Consider the following 22,207-nt stretch of genomic DNA (forward strand, 5'->3'; position numbering starts at 1 on the left):
AAGAGGGTTGGGTAAAATGTAAAACGAATGGAGCAAGCAGAGGTAACCCAGGGATGAGTTCTTATGGCTTTTGTTTGAGGGATAGTAGCGGGGATCTACTGTATGCAGAAGCCAAAAGAATAGGATTTGCCACTAACATGGTGGCTGAGATTACAGCAATCTGGAAAGCTATGAGATACTGTAAAGAACAAGGCTATGCTAACATATTTCTAGAGACTGACTCATTAAGTCTTAAAAATATGATTAGAGGGGAATGAAAAATACCGTGGGAAATAATTGAACGAGTAGAGGAGATTCATGAGATGATGGAGATAAGTAATACTCAGATAAGACACATCTACAGAGAAGTCAATCAATTAGCGAATTTCATCACAAAACAACAATAGATAAAGAAGGTAAACTGCAGTATCATGGGTTCTATCAACTACCAAGCAAAGCAAGAGGGATTTTAAACAACAAATAGCAGCAATTAGAATAAGAACGAAGAGAATCAACATTACTAACAGTCAGTAACATGGAAAGCAAAGGAAAAGCCATAGAATCACACAACTATGATATTTACAAGAAACTCTGTGGCAAGATTAAATGGAACCTAGTAGTGCGAATTTGCAAACATTATGTCAGCAAACAACAATCGAGACAAACACCAGCAAAAGTGGAGATTTGTGGAACAAGCTGGAAGGAAATAATAAGGAACAAGAAGGCGTTTACACTGAATCTGCAGGTCAGAAACATATTTCTACAAGCTGAGCAGGAGAAGGCAGGATGTGCTCGCCCACAAGAACAGCTTCAGCGGCGGAGACAACCTGAAAAATGAAGAATGCGGAGCACTTTTTAGGAAACCCCACTAAAATTTGCTGATTGTGGGCTGGACATTTATTATTGGGAAATTTTTCAAAAGAACAATATTTTAGCTTTTAGTGGAACTCCTTAGCAACAGTTTTATTATTTATTAAAAATGACATTATTTTAGTTTGTTAAGGGATTAGTTATGTATTTATTTTATTTTGATTAATTTGAAAGAATACAAATAATTAATAACAGAACAGAGAAAATCATGGAACAAAAAAAATCAAAAGAGGTAAAAAAGATTTTAAATACAAATCAGTTACGTTTTGAAAAGAGCATAAATAACCATCTTTCCATCGAGCGTTTTTTTGCTTTCTTCTTAAGAACATCAAAAAAGAAATTAAAATAATTTAGTTTGTCTTCCGAATCATTCATCTGATAACTTTCAAAACTTCTTCAAGTTGAATACGACATATTTTTGAAATAGAATTTTTCAAAATTGACAACTATAAATTTGTCGCATCCAGTGAACAATCGAAAAACAATCAGGTATTTTTTTTTTACTTTTTTATTTGTTTGGATGAGATATTCGTATATGTCGAGTACAAGAGTGTTGTTATTTTTTCTGATTGAATTAGTGAAATCTTTGTATGCATTGGGATTTATAGCTTTTTTCAGATGTTTTGTATCCAAATTATGATGTATAACGAATGAAATTATTTTTTTTTTAGTTTAGTAGCTGTTTTTTCTATTTGAATGCATGCAATAATTTGTATCCCATTAAGTTAATGTAACTAATCGATCATGAACTATATATTGAATACAACAATATATTAATACAAAAATGAGATGAAAATACAAAGTTATAAATACAATGTGAGATTGAATATAAAGTTGTGAATACAAAAGAAATTAAATACTCTCTTCATTTGAAATACAAAGTGACTTTGAAAGGTAAAGTAGGCACATAAAATACAAAACTTGTTGGTATACAATTAGGTTGAATACAAAACAAAAGAGAAATACAAACTTGTTCACATATAAATTGAGATTGAAATACAAAATGAATACCCAATAAAATACAAAATTGTTAGCATACAGTTAGGATGAATATAAATTAAGAAGGAAATACAAACATGTTGGTATACTAATTGAGATTGAAATACAATGCAACCCTTGGGTAATACACAAATCAAATGAGGGAAATTTCCCAAAATTTTGAATATTATTTGATATACCTCTAGTAATTCTAATTGAATTAGTCATTGTAGACAATCAGATGCTTTCCCCATAATCTAAAACCCTAAAAGCATATTTTGATATTATCAAATTTTATGTATTAAATATCAAACAAAACAAACATATATATGAATTTCTAGAATCTACAAAATCTGAAAAATTAAAAGAAAATAAAATAAAAAATTGAAATTAATAAATATATGATGAATATTTAAACAAAATCACATAAAAATTGGAAAATTTGACTGAAAATCCGTAATGTATAGAATCAGTGATTTAAACATCAAATAAAAAAAAATCAAAATTGATAATGAAAATTACCTTGCCAACCGAGAAATCTGCTTGAATTAATAACGAGATTTCGTTTAACAATAAAGAAAATTTCTTGATGAACAATAATTTAGCACTTTGAAGAAAGATAAACTTAAAACATGAAAGGTGGGGAAGAAACGTGAAAGTTGGGGAAGAAATGTGAATGGTGATGAAAAAAGGTTAATGGTATTGGTTTAATTTATTTTTTTCACTTTAAACGGTTATTGATATATAATTTGGTCTAATATAGGACTCTTTCCATAAATAAATTAATTTAAAATACTAAAATCTGAATACATATTATTTTATAAAAATATCGTCATTCTGCCATTTTAAATAAATATTTTAAAGTGTTGTTATTTTGACTAATTATGTTAGGTATTATGACTTAATTGCTAATTTTCCCTTTATTATTTCTTAGGTTGTGTTATTTTTATTTTGCATTTATGGACTCATCCTGAGCCCATCAGACTCCCTTTACTAATAATAGTAAAAATTAGGCAAATGACATAGTATAAGAAATAAATTACTTCCTTTCCCTACTCTTTCATTAATTACCAAAAATCCTTTTTTTTAGTATTTTTCGGATACATAATATAACAGTGTGGATGCATAATATAGCAGCGCAGATACTTTAATTAATAACGGACGGATACTTAAATTATTAAGTTGTTAGCAACACGGATACTTAATTAATGGGCGGATGCATAATATAGCAGCGCGGATACTTTAATTAATAACGGGCGGATACTTAAATTATTAAGTTGTTAGCAGCACAGTTACTTAATTAACGGGCGGATGCATAATATAGCAGCGCATATACTTTAATTAATAACGGGCGGATACTTAAACTAATAAAGTATCCGGTTAAGTTGAATTGGGGGAAAATAAGGGATTTTTTTATTTTAGTAAAAGAGTAGGGAAATATTGAGAATAGGTAAAGAAGTGTTGTGTATTTAAGTAATTTTTCCTTAATAATATCGGACCAATGGTCCAAGTTTAACTAAAAAAAAAACCGTTATTTGACTCATCTTTGATCCAATCTATTTTTATCCAAACGAATTTCAAGCACCTTAGAGCATGATACATTTAACGAATTGACCTATTTGATTCATACCGCCTATTTGCAAACACTATATATATGAAATTTACCAAACAAAAAAAGAACAAATTATTAAACATTCCAAGCCTCAACTACCATATCTTATTACAACCATAGTTCTCTCATATATATATTAATTTCAATGTTCTTTCTTTTATCATCTTTAGTTAATTAATTTCATCAGTTTAGCTTGTACAACAAATTAACAAACCATATGTTACTGGAAGATCTCAAGGAAAAATAAGATGCTATAACATGTTCAATTCTTGATGTTAAAAATATTGAAAATAATCAAGAAAATCCAATGATGATACGATGGAAATCAGGAAAAAAAGTTGATCCAAGATTGATTATGCTAATACATTTCTTTAGAGAAACATGCTACTTTCTTAAAGATGTTAAAAATTTAATTTAAAGATGTTAAAATGTTAGTGATAAGCATCATAAATTCATAAATAGAGTAAAGAACTAAATGAAATAAAGAAAGAACGGTATAAAAAGAGCATTTCGTGGCCCATTTCTGCTTCCCGCTGCTACTGCTGTGCAAAGAAAAATTGGGTTTTGGTCTATTTTCGTTCATGAAAATCCATGTATACACTGAATGTATAGCTGTATATAAGCTGTATTTTGGTCTATTTTCTTGTATATCGGACTGTATACCAAGTGTATACAGCCCAGTTCAGCTTCCAAACACTTGTATTTCCGTTTCAGCACTGTATTTCATGTATACCAAGTGCATAAAGTCCATTTTTGGACCTTCGAACACCTGTATTAGCTCTATTTCCACATGTTCATCAGCTTCTTTATCTTGGCAATGGGGTTGACTCGAGAAAGGGTAGAGTTGGGCCTCCATGGCCCATTCGGAATGAAAAGAGAAAGGTAATGGAGTTCAAAGAACTCACCCAAAGTCACATGAACAAAGCAAGAAGATGGATTATTAGCCTTAATTCATGAAGATGAATACTTACAAATGAATTAAATTAATCACCAGAAAAGTTAGGCATATTAATGGCATAACAAGAGCAGCAACAGCCAGAAACCAGCATTCCAACACTCATATATACACATTCAAGTTACAATCATATTGATAACTGGAAACAAACAATCGAATAAACAACAAGCAAAATTGACACGAGAAAGGAAGATTTAATGAAAGGGAAAGTTGTTTACCTTTTTCGGAGCAGCAAACCGGGACAACGAGCAAAGGAGATGACGAGCTTCCACCACCAACAAAGCTTTGCCGGAAAGCTTGAATGAAAATCTTCAAGGGTAAAACCTTAAGAAAAAATTTGAACCTTCAAGCTTTTGACTATCTAAATCGATTTCTTTATAAAAGAAAATGTCTTGGATTTGTGTCAAGAACGTCTCAATAAATTAGTAGTTTAACATCAAATTATAATAAGAGGCCTTAAATACACATGCACAAAAATATTATTAATTTAGGGTTGCCAGAGGCGTATCCAGGATTTTGAGATGATGGGTGCACTATTAGAAAAAGGTAGATCTAAGATATAAATTTGATTGATTTAACATTTAGTTTCTTATCACTAAAAATAATTAAAAGTTTAAAATTATAGGTCCAAAGTTATTTTTACCTATCCAAACCACTTAGAGAGACATTACCCAATTTTAAAAAGAAAAAATAAAACAAGATAACTAAAAGATTCAAATTTCTAACCTCACTTAGAGAGGTGCACCCAACATAATCGCACGGTATAATACTTCAAGTGTGGGTTCACATATCTATATTAAAATATTTTAAAAAAATATAACACTACGATATATGATTTCAGGAGGGGAGCATGGGTTCACGTGAACCCGGTGACCCCCTCCTGGATACGCCTCTGAGGGTTGCCCTTTTTATTCTTACATAGTTCTGTTTAGCGTTTAACTTTACATGGTAATATTATTATTTATAAAGCAAAAAATTAGAAGAGATTAGACATTTATTTGCAATATATTGTGTTGCATTCGAGCCCCTTCATCGAAAAAAGAAGAAGATAAATATAAGGATGAGCTATCCATATAAGATTTTATTGTGTATACATAACTAACCATTGAAGACAAATAAAAACCAAAAATAGGGATGATCAACATAATAAAAGAAGAAATTGTATTAATATTTTAGAAAAAACTACTCATGCAACAATTTGTCCTCAACCGCAAATTCATATTTTTCTAAAAGAAAATTATTCACATTCAAGCTATTATAAGTTTATAACCTAATAAAAAAAAAGTTTATAACCTAATGTAACCAAAAAAAAAAACTTGATAGCATTGCTATTTGCATGCTTATAAACATTAAAATTCAATCATTTCCAATACAGACTCAATACTTGAATTATCATATGGATTAATTCCATTAAATTGCTCAACTTCACGTAATTCTCCATAATTGTTCAATGTGCTTGTACTTGCTTCATAATTACCCTCTAATTGATTGTCATTATCGTTGCTAATTACTTGATCGTAATTACCTCCAAATAGATAATCCACTAATCCATCAACATCTTCATCCTTAACATCATCATCATCGTCATCATTATTATTTTCCTCTTCTTCATTTTTCTTCTCTTTAATTCTACAAATGGCAAATATATCCTTGTTCTTGCTTTTCTTAATATACTCATCTGGCAAAAAATATTCCTTCAAAAGCCATTTTTCACTTTGATATTTTTCAATACCACTTTTATACCTCAAACTTCTCTTATATCCAATTATAATATTTCTATTTGATTTATCTCTAATGGGAATACCACTTGTTTGGCCACTCCAAGTCCCACTCCCAACTGTTCTTGAGAATTTCTTGTTCGAATTCTTGAATTTCTTTAATCGCGTAAGAAAGTAACATGTTTTCTCTCCATCGATAATTTGCCATGGCTCTAAGTCTCCAAATACGTCCTTTATTTTGATAACATTGGGACGTGGAAAAATTCCGTCGAGCATGAATCTTTTTAGATGGTTGATCAGCTCTTTATCACTAGGATGGAATCGAAAACCTAAACTATGCTTAGATCTTGATAACGCCATGTTATTTTCAAATTTTTTTTTGGTATGTGTAAAAAGATCGATGTAATAGAATTTAATTGAGTATATATAATATGCTGATTAAGCTTAATCTATCTAATATTGTGTTAATTAAGCCTAATCCATCTTGTGTTCGGATAGTTGGCGGTATTATACAAGTGTTAATTAAGCCTAATCGTCTAAATTTTTGTTAATTACCAAATTTGACTACTAATCCTCTGATTTTTTGTTAATTACCAAATTTGACTATCAGTTTGCTTTAACCCCAAGTTTTTTTGAATTTTTTGATAAACAAGTATATTTGTTTCAATACCGGAAAATAATACCTCTTGGTTTTAATTATTTTGAGTATCAAATTTAATTTTTAGCTGAAAATTTATCATTTGATTTTTTTTTTTATGTATTTATAAACTACATAAATACAATTCGAAAATTATTTGAAACACATGATGCATTTTTTTCACTAAAGTGATATGAAAAAAAGTGCAACTTCTAGCAGTATTTTTTGTTTAGTTTTTGAAAGAACCAAGAATATAACAAAATAGTTGTGTGATTGAAACACAATAAATAACTGATCAGGATAGATATCACAATAAAAAAAACTACAATAATACAACTAATACAATGACAAAACATCAGCAAGCTTTAAACTCTTGGATAGCAAGATAACACACTCCACAACCTACTAACATTCTACCATGCGCGTCCTTCACTTCCTCCTATCTAAAGGTCATGTCCTCAATAATCTTAATTTATGTCATATCATGTCTAATCACCTCTTCCCAATACTTTTTCGATCTACTTTTATCTCTCGCATCTCCTAACTAGGGTGTCAGTCAACCCATCTTCTTTTCACATATCCAAAAAATCTCAATCTCGTTTCCTTCATCTTGTCCACCACAAAAGGTCACTCCAATCTTATCCCAAATATCCTCATTCTTAATCGTATTAGTCTTTGTATGCCGCACATCCACCTCAACAATCTTATCAAATGACCATGTATTGACCACTTTGGTTTTTACCGGTTCAAAAATTAATGTTCCATTTCCTCATCATAGGATATCATGATTGTGACATGTCTAACTTTGTAATATGTACAGTTGACTTTGAGGGAGATTTACAACAAACAAGCAAAAATTGAAATTTGATCAAACTAATTATAAATGCCAGCGATATATGAGATGCTTCAGGAAAATAAGAAATTGGTTGGATTATGATTTCTTTTAATAATTATATGAAACCATAAATTGGTTGGTGATAAAATAAATCATTTTTTAGAATCTCAATTAATTAATAGACATCTAGGATTAAGAAAAAATTGGTTGAATTATGATTTCTTTTAACTTGACCTAAAATGGTAAAGGGTGTGTTCCGTATAATGGAAACTATATTTTTGGAATTATTTAAACTAATTAATAATTCAAGAAAAATATATTAATTATAATTTTTTTTCTCTTTAAAAGAAAATATATAAAAGGAGGGGAGATTGTGTATATACATATCATATGTTGAGTCATGAGCCATTATTCGACTCATTTTGTGCCAGTCTATTTTTATCCAAACAAATTTTAAGCGCGTTAAAGCATGCTACATTAATAAATTGACCTGTTCAAATTTAATTCAAACCGCCTATTACAAACTCTATATATATGAAACATTCCAAACAAAATAATACTATGAAACATTCAAACTAAATTCCAAGCCTCAACTACCAATTACCATATCTTATTAATTCCAAGTGATGATAAGATGGAAATCAGGAAAAAAAAGTTGATCCAAGATTGATTATGCTACTACATTTCTTTAGAGATATCTACATGAAAAGAGGAGAATTCTTCAAGAAAATATTTCCATTTTATCATGAGGATTTCATTCCTATATTTGAGAAAATTGGAGTAATGTTTTCAAACAATAAAGATCAAGAAAAGAAATTCAAGATTAATTCATTCAAAAGGATCCCAAGTGATAACTCTTTGAACAAGAGTAGAGGAATTGATATTGATCCATCTCAATCGAAACTTGAAAAATTTAAGGTCAAAACCCCAAAGGTTATATCAGGTGGTGGTGGTGGTGGTGGCGGCGGCGGTCAAGGGCAAGACAGCACGAAGGCATCTGGTTCTAAATAAGTGAAACTAGTTACGTGAAAATAAGGTAGATAGATTGTTGTCAGGTGTTAATAGATTATAATGACAGTATAACGTTCTTTAAGTTGTTGATGGTGTGTATATGTTATAAACAAAAATTATTTGAAGAACTCTTTGGGTTGACTTGTGTTAATGTGTATACAACAAAAGGTTAATGATTTAGTTCATTGCATTTTAGTTTCCATTATTTGCATTTGTTTCTAAAAATTTTGTTTGACATAAAAATAATTAATCGTGTTTGTACAAATATTTGCCTCAAAATCAATATGAAATTATGAATGTCTATCTACTAATGATTCCTATTGATAAGTAGCAATAATTGTTTGCATCCTCAAAATCATGTAATTAGATGTTTGTATTTATGCTTACAATAATGTAATTGGACTCTTAAATATGTACATCGGCAAGTTTAAATAAATATTAAGAGTTCATTCAAACCCTTTCGTCGAAAAAAAAGAAGATAAATATAAGCTAAGGTTTCTTTCTTTCTTTTGATTAGCTATCTATATAGGATTTTATTATTGGTACATAACTATTGGCATTTTTATTAGTTCAAGTGTATTGTTGAGTTAGACAAGAATTTGCTGACTTGCTTGCTCTAGAAAAACTTAAGTAATATGTTTTCTTTTTTGTAAAAGAATATCATGAATATGTGTCAAGAACGTCTCAATAAAATTATATAATAAGAGGCTTTAAATATTTATACACATGCACAAAAATATTATTTATTTAGGATTGTCTTTTTTATTCTAATATAATTGTTTTTAGCATTTAACTTCACATGGTAATGTTATATTATTTATAAAACTGAGAATTTGAATAGGTTAAACATGTGTTTGTCATATAACCAAAATAAGGATGATCAAGATATTAAAAGAAGAAATTGTATTAATTATTAGTTTTCTTCAATATTTAAAGAAAAATACTCATGCAACCACAAATTCATATTTTTCTAAAAGAAAATTATTCATATTCAAGCTATTATAAGTTTATAACCTAATGTAACAAAAAAAAATAGCATTGCTATTTTTGGATGCTTATAAACATTAAAATTCAATCATTTCCAATACAGACTCAAAACTTGAATTCTCATATGGATTAATTCCATTAAATTGCTCAACTTCACCTAATTCTCCGTAATTGTTCAATGTGCTTGTACTTGCTTCATATATAATTACCCTCTAATTGATTGTCCTTATCGTTGCTAATTACTTGATCATAATTACCTCCAAATAGATGATCCACTAATCCATCAACATCTTCATCCTTAACATCATTATTATTATTTTCCTCTTCTTTTTTCTTCTCTTTAATTCTACAAATGACGAATATATCCTTGTTCTTGTTTTTCTTAATATACTCATCTGGCAAAAAATATTCCTTCAAGAGCCATTTTTCACTTTGATCTTTTTCAATACCACTTTCATACCTCAAACTTCTCTTATATCCAATTATAATATTCCTATTTGATTTATCTCTAATGGGAATACCACTTGTTTGGCCACACCAAGTCCCACTTCCAACTGTTCTTGAGAATTTCTTGTTCGAATTCTTGAATTTCTTTAATCGTGTAAGAAAATAACATGTTTTCTCTCCATCGATAATTTGCCATGGCTCTAAGTCTCCAAATACGTCTTGTATTTTGATAACATCCGGACGTGAAAAAATTCCATCGAGCATGAATCTTTTTAGATGGTTGATCAACTCTTTATCGCTAGGATGAAATCGAAAACCTAAACTATGCTTAGATCTTGATAATGCCATTTGATTTGTACTTAAGTTTTTTTTTTTTTTTTTTGGTATGTGTAAAAAGATCGATGTAATAGAATTTAATTGAATGTAGTGGAGTGGAGTTTATATAATATGTTAATTAAGCCTAATCTTTCTAATATTGGGATAGATAATATTTGGTAATTAATTCCGTAAGAAACGTAATTACTAAATTTGACCCCAAGTTTTGTAGGGCTATTTTTGTCATTTCAGTAATTGACGGTTTTAGGTTAATTTTTTTCACTTATTGATAAACAATTATTTGTTTCAATATTGGAAAATAAATACCCTTGGTTTTAATTATGTGACATTTTTTAGATTTGGAAAATTATAAATTTTATTTTTAACTGAAAATTTATAATTTGATTATTATTTTTTACGTATTTATAAATTACATAAAAAAATATTATAAGTCTTAATTTGCCAATTCTCTCCTTAAGTTCGTAAGAAACGTAATTACTAAATTTGACCCCAATAATTGAAAATGGTAAACTATTTGAAAGGCGTGATGCAATTTTTTCACTAAAGTGATATAAGAAAAAATGGAAATATTTAAATATAATTTTACATATATACACTTTTTACAGAAATTTATGATTTTATTAGTTACCAAAAAAATGATTTTAACATTGAGACTTGAGCACAAAGATATCAGTATTCTATTTGGCCACAAGTGTACGATCATAATGCATCTTAAAATCTATACAAAGATGTGCTATCCATTTGGAATAATAATTTAAAGTTGGAGTAGGTATTTTAAGTTGTTTAGGATTTGTTGTTTTTGGTATTTACTTAATTAATGTTTAGTTATAATTTATTTGTCCTAATTCTATATAGAATAGATTTTCTAATCCTAATTTAATTTGGTTTCTTACTTTTATAAATAGGGGTTTGACTAGTTATACAGAAATATACAAAACAAAGAGAACTTGAATCAAAATTCAAAAACTTTTGAGTTTATAAATAAAATAGTTTCCTATAAAGTAATGGAGGCAAGACTACAGTTTGTGAAATCCGATGACAAGGAAATCAAGCGTCTACAACGATTAACTGCTATCATGATTTGCAAGATGAAACTTCGCACCGCACACCAAAAAGCTTCTCAGGATTTTGAAAATATTGTCATGGCTCGTGGAGGTTTCAGACCTCAAGACATGTTAATTGAGAAAAGTAAGATTGATGATAATGTTAATGATGATGGTTATGACGACGATGAGGAGGAGGAGGAGGAGAAACCGAGTGGTCGTCTTGATTGCATGGTTTCTGTTTTGAATATATTCCGCAAGTTTCTGCGTCTAACCCCTAGTACACAAGAGGTCAATGTGGAACATCTCAAAGAAGGAAAACAGATATATTACTAGTTAGGATTCTCTTCATATTTTATGTCTTTCCGTGCAATAATTTTTCTAATCTAGTCAAGTATTATTATTGAATTAAGATTCAAGATTTTCTGAGTTTATGAATAATTTTTTTTTTTAATTGATATCGGAGTTTTTACGATCCTCCGACGCGCTACTATGACTCACATATGTCACCCGTCTAACTAATGATCCCGAAAAAGATGTTTCCTCAGTATGATCTTGAACCTTAATTAGAGCTATCTTTGATAAAACGACTTTGACGAGACTTAATTTAATTTTCTAATAAATATAGTTGAATATCTAATGTATTTTTTCATGATATTGATATATAAAAAATTGCAATTTATAGTACTTTTCATATAGTTTTTGAATATCTAAATTTTTTGTTTAAAATATTGAATTAATGTAATTAATCTAATTTAACTTTGAAAATTAGTCAAATTGACTTTCGAAAAGAGCAACATGACAAATAAAAGTGGACGGAGGGAGTAATTTAATAATCCTATGAAATAGGTGGTAAAATAAATAACCTCACTTAATACACATCTAGGTTTAAAATTGCTTGTGTTCGGTATATAAATTAACAATTATTATGTTAAAAATATTCATATATGATCTAGATAAATATTGTTGGAGGTGGAGGTGGGGTAGGCGTGTGGGGTGGTGGGAGGAAGACAAGGGGGTATTAGAGGGGTAGTCTATATTGAGGACACGAACAATGGGGAATGTCACATGTGGAACTTGTTTTTCCTACTTCCGATTCATTAAGGAAGTCATACTATTATAAGTTTATAACCTATTAGAAGAGGTTAATATTTTTGTTTATGTGTATAAATATTTAAGGCCTCTTATTATAATTTGGGGTTAAATTACTAATTTTATTGAGACGTTCTTGACACAAATCCAAAAAAAATTCTTTTAGAAAGAATTAATACATACTAGTTAAACTTTTCTAGAGCAGACAAGTCAGCAAATTCTTGTCTACCTCAACAATACACTTGAACTAATAAAAACAAGTTGAATTCTCATATGGATTTATAAAGCAAAAAATTAGAAGAGGACACGAACAACAATTTGTCCTCAACCGCAAATTCATACTATTATAAGTTTATAACCTAATGTAACCAAAAAAAAAAAACTTGATAGCATTGCTATTTGCATGCTTATAAACATTAAAATTCAATCATTTCCAATACAGACTCAATACTTGAATTCTCATATGGATTAATTCCATTATTGTTTAATGTACTTGTACTTGCTTCATAATTACCCTCTAATTGATTGTCATTATCGTTGCTAATTACTTGATCATAATTACCTTCAAATAGATAATCCACTAATCCATCAACATCTTCATCCTTAACATCATCATCATCATCGTCATCATTATTATTTTCCTCATCGTTTTTTGTCTTCTCTTTAATTCTACAAATGGCAAATATATCCTTGTTCTTGCTTTTCTTAATATACTCATCTGGCAAAAAATATTCCTTCAAAAGCCATTTTTCACTTTGATCTTTTTCAACACCACCTTTATACCTCAAACTTCTTTTATATCCAATTATAATATTTCTATTTGATTTATCTCTAATGGGAATACCACTTGTTTGGCCACTCCAAGTCCCACTCCCAACTGTTCTTGAGAATCTCTTGTTCGAATTATTGAATTTCTTTAATCGTGTAAGAAAGTAACATGTTTTCTCTCCATCAATAATTTGCCATGGCTCTAAGTCTCCAAATACGTCCTTTAGTTTGATAACATTGGGACGTGGAAAAATTCCATCGAGCATGAATCTTTTTAGATGGTTGATCAACTCTTTATCACTAGGATGGAATCGAAAACCTAAACTATGCTTAGATCTTGATAACGCCATGTTATTTACAATTTTATTGAGTAATAGAATTTAATTGAGTTTATATAATATGTTGATTAAGCCTAATCTATCTAATAATGTGTTAATTAAGCCTAATCCATCTAGTGTTCGGATAGCTGGCGGTATTATACAACTGTTAATTAAGCCTAATCCTCTAAATTTTTGTTAATTACCAAATTTGACTACTAATCCTCTAAATTTTTGTTAATTACCAAATTTGACTACTAATCCTCTAAATTTTTGTTAATTACCAAATTTGACTATTGACAGTTTTCAGTTTGCTTTAGCCCCAAGTTTTTTTTGTTTTTTGATAAACAATTATATTTGTTTCAATACCGGAAAATAATACCCCTTGGTTTTAATTATTTTGAGTATCAAATTTAATTTTTAGCTGAAAATTTATCATTTGACTTTTTTTTATATATATATTTATAAACTACATAAATACAATTCAAAAATATTTGAAGACATGATGCATTTTTTCGCTAAAGTGATACGAAAAAAAGTGCAACTTCTAGCAGTATTTTTTGTTTAGTTTTTGAAATTTTGAAATATTAAATTCTAATCCAATTTAATTTTAAAAATTAGTCAAATTAATTCTAAAAGGAACTTAAACGTGCCAATATTTGGAACGAAAGGACTAATGAATTACCACATGTTTAAATTACATGACTATTTTTTTTTTGAAACTATACAAATTAATTTTAAAAGTTGCATTGGACTTAATCATATATTTAATCATTAACGTGTTTTTTTTTAATTTGTGGTGTACGAATTTCCTTACAACCATACACAATATAAAGAAAACTATCTTATTAGACATGCATACATACCATATATATTAATTCCACATATATTTTTATATAATTTACGTATCTTACTACTAATTAAGAGTTTCTTATCATACATTGAGAAAGATACATGTATTTTTACAATCAGATACAATAAAATAAGGAATTTTGTTACCATATACACTAAAATAAGGAGAGAGGAGAGCGAGATGGGGAGGGCGGCTAGCGAGAATATGGGGAGGGAGATAGTCATGTATCCAGATACATGCAAATGCACTAGATACACATTTGATACATATATATGTATGTATCTGGTATGATTCGCATGTATCTGAGACACCAAAGACATAGGAGAGTGGCAAGCAAGATGTGAGGGAGGCGAGCGATATTTGTTATGTAGCTCAAATACATGTGAATTCACTTGGATTGAGTGTATATAGAACAAATTACACGTATTCTGGAAGCAACAAAATCTAGTAAGATTCATAATATTGCAAATTAGAGTGTATCTAAGTAATTAATTCTTGAGGAACTTTCGCAAATAACCACTACAATAAACTTAATTATGCTCCATAGCTATAGTTTGCATATTTACGGATTGTAGCTACAGTTTAAGTTATCTTATTTGTATAATTCGTGGATTTGTTTAATTAGCGGGTACATTTGTATAATTCAGTTATTTTTGTATCAACTCGAAATAACGAATTTATACAATTACAAACATCAAAAGTGTAAGCAGTTATACAAATTATATTATACAAATACTGAATTATTCAAAAGTTATACAAATTCTACTATTCAAATTTCGGATTACACAAATATAAGAATTGTACAAAATTAAAAAGCTGAGACGCGTAATTATAGCTAAAAGTAGGTCGTGAATTGTAATTAAAGCAAACTATAGCTATGTTAAGCAATTAACTAGTATATGTTGCTTATACGCGTAATTTAGACTCAATTCTTAAACTAGTGGGATTTCCGTAAGTTTTCTAAAAGATATATAAGAGACGATTACAAATAGTTCACGGATGAATTTGGAGACTATATTTCAGGCCCAAACACAAATGAATATAAAGATGGGCCATATATAACCCAAATATGGGCCTAAAGAAAAGAGAATAATGAGCCTATGGGAAAATTGTATACAATTGCAAACTATTAATTCAAATTAAATGTTATAAATATAGTTTGATTTAATTGTACCTCATAGCAAACTGTTGTTATTTCACCTCTCTCCTGGTGAATCTCGCTCGCCACTCTCGTTCTCTCCCTCGCCTCTCTCGTTTTTTATACAAACGCAAGTGTATAAAGTGTGTTTGTGTTTGTATAAAGCGAGAGAAAATTGTATATATACATATATTTTCGTTCCCCTCTCTCCCCTCTCCCAGATCTCGCTCGCCACTCTCCCAGATCTCGCTCGCCATTCTCCCAGATCTCGCTCTCTCACTCACCTCTCTTACTTTATACAAAAAAACGCAAATTGTATAAAATGTGTTTCTGTTTGTATAAAGCGAGAGAAAATTGTATATATACATATATTTTCGTTCCCCTCTCTCCCCTCTCTCCCCTCTCCCATATCTCGCTCGCCACTCTCCCAGATTTCTCTCTCTCACTCGCCTCTCTCACTTTATACAAAAACGCAAATGTATAAAAAGCGTGAAAATTGTATATATACATATATTTTCGTTCCCCTCTCCCAGATCTCGCTCGCCACTCTCCTAGATCTCGCTCGCTCACTCGCCTCTCTCACTTTATACAATTGATCTTTTTGTATATGTATACCAAAGCAGATTATACAACTGCTTTCTTTTGTATATGTATAGCGAAATATACATATTTATGTTTGCTATGGAGCGCAATTATGCAAACTTTGCTATAGCATACAAATATGAATTTTGTGTTTGCTATATGTGAAAGTTGCTCTATACAAATCAGCTTTTACTATTTATTATTAAAATTGATATATATATATATATATAAATTATACACTAATTATATATACTAATTGGTTCTTTTTTAATCTAAAAAATTAGATGGGCGGTTATTTAGATTGATAATAATGGTGATTATCTCTTCACCAAAGAATTAAATATTAAGCAATATGATTAGTTGGAGGGTCCATTACCCAATTAGAGTGTCAATTCAATTAAAACAAAAACTTATCTACACCATTTGCATTAACTAGAAAAAAAATGTATTTCTTGCAATTTGCTTAAAGTTAAAACTATTTTAATAATTCAATGCTGCAATCATAAGTGTCCCAAAGTTAGTGGTACTCACTAAAATCATTTAAAAGTTAGATTATTGTCATTTCTTATACATGGGACCAAATATATAGAAGTCCATAAGCCCATTGGCTTTAAAAACAAAAAATGAAATAAAAATGGAGACCCCATTATTTCCATTTTCTTTCCTCTTTTCATTAAAAAATTGTATCATCACAATAAATAATTTAATATTATTAGAGTAGTTTAATTTGTTATAACAACAGACAAAACATAGTAGGTGATTCTTCTCATCTGTCTTAGTTTTGACGGACATAATTATCTGGTACATGTTGTTGGTGGGAGGTGGCAGATATCTCATTAAATTAGTCGAGGTGCACAAAAACTAGTATGAACACCATGATCATAAAAAAAAATTGTTATAGTAGATATTCACTAATTTTCATGACTACTCGTCAATATAATTGTGAAGGGTTAACTATTTTAAAAGTGATTTGGTCGTGTAAATATTTTTATGTTATTGTGCAAGGATTATGTATAAATATATATCATGTATTTATTGACTTATGGTAAACACCAAATATTGATCGTGTAGAATGATCATCAGACCAAGTGATCACCTAATAAGATACAAGTGATTGCTAGAAATAATCTATGCCCAAACTTGTACTTTGTCTTTTCTCTTATAAAATATTTTTTGGGAAAAAATTCGAAATATATTCAAATTTTGATCGAAATTGGTGTAATAAGCTCAAATTTTAGGCAGGACCTATTACCCCATGCACTATTTTTAAAGATATATATGTGTTCACGTGAATATCATAACTATTGCATCATTATAAATAGTAATTTGTCCAGCTTGACACTTATATATCTTTAAAATACAATATTAATTAGTGCGGGNGGGGGGGGGGGGGGGGGGGGGGGATAATAGGTCCCAAAGTTTGGGATTGTCACAACAATTTTGGTCAAAGTTCCGATATATTTCAGACATTTTCCTCATACTTTTACTGTCTTCGGGTCGAAAGTGGGATGCTTATCATCCAAATAAAACTCTATTTAATTGGATACAAAGTTGAAGAAATAAAGAAAGATATTGTAGTTTATTAATTTGCTCTTATTAAAGTTTAGTACTTATTTTTTATTAACTTTTCTTCATAATAAAATATTAAGTGAAATATAAGGAAAAAAAATTGAGAAATTTTCTTTAAAAAATAAAGTTAGTATATAACTTTCTGTCGGCCCTTTTGATATAATTACACTTGACATCAATATAACAGTTTGTGATACTAATTATAAAGAAAATCAAAATAAAATATAAGACTACACCAAATTCAGATAGACAAGATATTTAGGGGACTAAAAAAAAAGTAACAAATGGACATCATTGCTTACTTTAGGTAATTTATATTAATTGACAATTATTTGCACTTTATGTCACTACCTTTTTTATAGATATTTTCCCCTTTGAGACATTATAATTATAATTATAAAAAGAATTATCAACTTGGATCATGTTGTCCTTCATTCTCTTTCTTAATCTTGGTTGATTTTAATATTAATTAATGAGAATAGGAAGGTAGGTTTATTTTTATCCAAAATATAAAAAGTAAAAATATTTTAAATTAATTATTATATAACAAATATATATATAATAAATAATTAAATTTATATAAACAATATAAATTTCAGACAAAATTGTGTCAATTCGACATCTTCCAGACAATTATATAATAATTCGATTGTCCATATACATGGAGTTAAAAATCGACATATATAACTAAGCGATCAAAGATATCTATTAAATATGTACTAACATCTAATATCACCATTATAACATTCAAAAATCATAAAATTTAAGTTACATGCATACTTTGATTTGGTCATAGTGGATATATGTACTGTCACTTTTTTCTCACTAATTTTTTTTTATTAAATGAAAAAGATTGATATTTTCATCATCACTTATGTCATTTAATTACAACTTGTAGCTACTTTTACACCAAAAAAGGAATATTTTAATTTACAAGTTGTTCCATTTTCTGCATTTTAATTATGATGTTTCTCTCCACAACATCCCCATTTGATTTAGACACTGATATTTCACATACTTTTGAGATTTTTAAAAAGAAAATATAAAGGTTTGCAAATACTTATAATTTAATTCTTGCTTTTTGAACCGTTCAAGCAAGTTCTCGTCTCAACTAATTAGTTATATCTTTTTTTTATCAGGAAGAATGCGATTGAATGAATGAAATCTTTTTATTCTTAATTAGGAATTTCACGTTCGAATCTTAAAAATGAAAAAACTCTTGGCAATGAGTGTTTTCTCATCTATAGTCCTATGCTACACGAAATTAAATTTAATCAAACAATTGAATTTCAAATATGAGATTATTCTAAAAAGTAAGTAATATCCTTTCTACCATATGATCAATACTTTGACTAACTTCACCTATGTCACAATTATAAAAAGTAAGTAATTAATATATATATAGATAAAAGTAATTATTTGAAATTCATCAAATTGTGCCAACTGGTAGATGGCAAGAGTAACTATATTATAGTGGGAAGTCATGATGCATGTGGACAAAATGGATAAGAGATATTTAAGATAACAACAACTAATTAATAATGTCGAGGTTGATATTTCTGGGAAACTAACTAATTATTATTTTGAAATTTCAGAAGTTCTTTTTATAATCCTACAATAATTTGCGGCCGTTCTTTTCCTTTTTGGGTGAGCACTTTGTGCATACAGATAAACCCTTCACAGATGTATAATAGTCTGCTAACCACACAAGAGATGTAAACCATATTAGACAAGCCATAAGCGACATACCCGACTCAAAAGACATGAAAAAGGGATCGATCTCAAGTCATTTGTGTGAATGACCACCCTCCAAATCAACTGAGTCATTTCGAAAGACAAATTTTAAAATCTTGAAAGTTTATAGGTAACAAGATTTTGTTGACAATTTATCATTAAATAGAATCAGCAACATAAAATTGCTAATTCTTATTTTTTTTCTTTAATGTCATCTTTATGTAGTTAAGCTCTTTACAATTAAATTTTCATAAGACAATTAAATTTGACATAACTTTTTATCCATAGGTTGCCATCAACCCAAGCATTATTTTTATTTTAAAGAAAAAGAAAAAGCTCCAGAATCTTGTTCAAGGGAATTTCCAAATTGTTATTCGACTATAGGGGGATTATAATAAAATAAGTCTTAATTAAAAGTTATTTGAAAGAATACCAAGATAACAATTACACCTCCCGTTATCAACATGAATTGTGGTGCAGTAATAGAACTGTTCCATTCTTAATCTGAGGATTCGGATTCGAATTCAAAATTTCAATTGAGAATATCACCCAAAATAGACCCCGCAATGTGTGATTCAGATTAATAAATTATACCTTCTACTTTTTGAATGATTACTTAATAGACATGAATATAGCTAAAGTGATAGAGGATAATAAGGTATTTGTATTTAATTAACACTCCACAATGAGGGTGAATTTGAAAAATGTTTTGATGCTTCTTGATTTTTTTTTTAATATTTTATTGCTTAATACAAATTTAGTTTATCAAAATGACTAATATTTAGAACCCAAAGGAATATATTCTAACAACTCTGGATCCATCATTTCAGCATCACATGCATTGGTTCCTATGAATCAATGGATAAATTCCAGACAAAAATTATCTGGATATATATTCTTAATTATTGGATTACAAGTACAAAAAAGTTTACTAGGTTTACACTAAATAATGTCAGTCAATTCACCAACCAAAAAAAAAGTATATGTATATAAAGATAGTGAACAGGGAAAAAATTATATAATTATATGAGTCACTTTTTTTTAGCTCATCTGAAATAGAATGACACATTTCTATATTAAATAATAATTTAACTTTAAAATATGCATTTTACCTTAATGAAATGATTTACAGTCATACATATCTAAAGTCTTTCTATCTCTATTAAATTTCGTGTCAAGTCAAACTAACTCATATAAAATGAGGCGGAGGAAATAGCTTGTTTATTAATCAATATGGATAGTTGATGTGATGGTTAGAATTCCTTCATTATTAATCAGAGTACTCAATTTTGAATATATTGAAAATTAAATAAAAATCTTATTGAAAGTGTTGCCCTCAAAAATATATCACCCAGTAGATCATGTTGGAATCCCTGAGAATGAAAAATCATTTTGGGAGCTCATATTAATCTTATATCAAATTCATGAATCGAATGTTTTTTTCGAGTAATACCAAATATTCCAGTATAATATATGTGTTAATTTTAATTTAATCAGATCTTAATTTATTTATTTATTTTGACTTGTCTAGTAGCTAGGGCTCACTACCTTTCGAAGATTAAAAACTACTACATGGGGCATGTGACTGTTTGGAGAAGCAAAGTATTTAATAATTATATTTAACTAACCTTTTGCCTTATTAAAACAAGAATCTTGTACTTATTCTCTTGGGAGTGAGTTTTTTTATTAATAAGAAAATTATCAAAGCAGATTCCCAAAATCTCTCAACTTCTTTTTAATAATTTTATTGATGTGTCACAAGAAAATCTTTAGATGCAATAAACATGTTCTTTCACAATAATTATTGGTTTTAGTGTTGTGTATCAATCGATTCGATTTTGAAGTTTGCTAGTTTGACTTATGTGTTATTGATTTATAGAGATGTTAATTGTTATAAAACTTATCAGTTATTCGTTATTGATTATTATCAGATCGATTATCAATTTAACCATTAAGTTTTGACACAATAAAGCTCCAGTGAATCCAACAAATTTCAAGTGAAATAATAACATACAATTGACCATGGCTAATAGAAAAAAGGGCTTCATCTTCACCTGGACTTTCCTTTATTGAGAAAGGGTTGATAGTGCGAATTTAAGATTTAAAGTTTAAATTCAAAAAATTTTGTGATGTTTTTTACTTAATGTATAATAATAATTAAATTTATAATTATATATTTAATAAAAAAAATTAATTTGATAATATCACACATGAGGCTGTGATCGATACTTGATATACAAGTTGTTCTCAAGAGAGAGAAAATTAAGTATTTGGAGTCTCTGATCCAAGGAAATGGAAAAATCGACGAGGATGTTACACATCGTATTGATGTGACATGGATGAAATGAAGGTTTGTATTTGGAGTTGTGTATAAGAAGGTACCACCAAAACTTATAGGTAAATTTTATATGATGATGGTTAAATTGACTTTGTTGTATGGGAGCGGAGTGTTGACCAATCAAAATTAACTTTCATGTCCAGAAAATGAAGATATCTGAGATAAAGTGAGAATGACTTCTGTAGTTGACAAGATAAGGGAAGGGAGACTGAGATGATTTGAGCATGTGAAGAGAAGATGTGTGGATGCCCTATAGGAAGGAGGTGTGGGAGGTTGAATATAATGGACCAAGGAAAGAGAAAGGTATGCCGAAAAAGTATTAAGGAGAGTCCATTAGAGAGGAAATAGGGCACCTTAAGCTATGAACTTAGAGAAGGTGTTGGGGGGGGGGGGGGGGGGGGGGGGGGG

General features: G+C 29.1%; 4 protein-coding genes across 4 annotated transcripts in view; all 4 read right to left on the minus strand.

Moving 5' to 3' along the window:
- Positions 1 to 22,207, minus strand: part of LOC125844974 (uncharacterized) — a 135,292-nt gene that overhangs the window by 4,871 nt on the left and 108,214 nt on the right. The window lies entirely within an intron of this gene.
- LOC125846039 (NAC domain-containing protein 53-like) lies at positions 5,744 to 6,472 on the minus strand. Its single transcript, XM_049525503.1, has one exon. The coding sequence runs from the start codon at positions 6,470 to 6,472 to the stop codon at positions 5,744 to 5,746; it is 729 nt and encodes a 242-aa protein (XP_049381460.1).
- On the minus strand, positions 9,778 to 10,377 carry LOC125844978 (NAC domain-containing protein 53-like). Its single transcript, XM_049524346.1, has one exon. It carries the CDS (start codon positions 10,375 to 10,377, stop codon positions 9,778 to 9,780), a length of 600 nt encoding a protein of 199 aa, XP_049380303.1.
- Positions 12,917 to 13,618, minus strand: LOC125846040 (NAC domain-containing protein 41-like). Its single transcript, XM_049525504.1, has one exon. The coding sequence runs from the start codon at positions 13,616 to 13,618 to the stop codon at positions 12,917 to 12,919; it is 702 nt and encodes a 233-aa protein (XP_049381461.1).

The sequence above is a fragment of the Solanum stenotomum genome, chromosome 11 (genome assembly GCF_019186545.1).
Source record: "Solanum stenotomum isolate F172 chromosome 11, ASM1918654v1, whole genome shotgun sequence".
Classification (NCBI taxonomy): domain Eukaryota; kingdom Viridiplantae; phylum Streptophyta; class Magnoliopsida; order Solanales; family Solanaceae; genus Solanum; species Solanum stenotomum.

Excerpts from the sequence above, each read along its gene's own strand:
- LOC125846039 (XM_049525503.1), bottom strand. The coding sequence starts at position 6,472 with ATGGCGTTATCAAGATCTAAGCATAGTTTAGGTTTTCGATTCCATCCT.
- LOC125844978 (XM_049524346.1), bottom strand. The coding sequence starts at position 10,377 with ATGGCATTATCAAGATCTAAGCATAGTTTAGGTTTTCGATTTCATCCT.
- LOC125846040 (XM_049525504.1), bottom strand. The coding sequence starts at position 13,618 with ATGGCGTTATCAAGATCTAAGCATAGTTTAGGTTTTCGATTCCATCCT.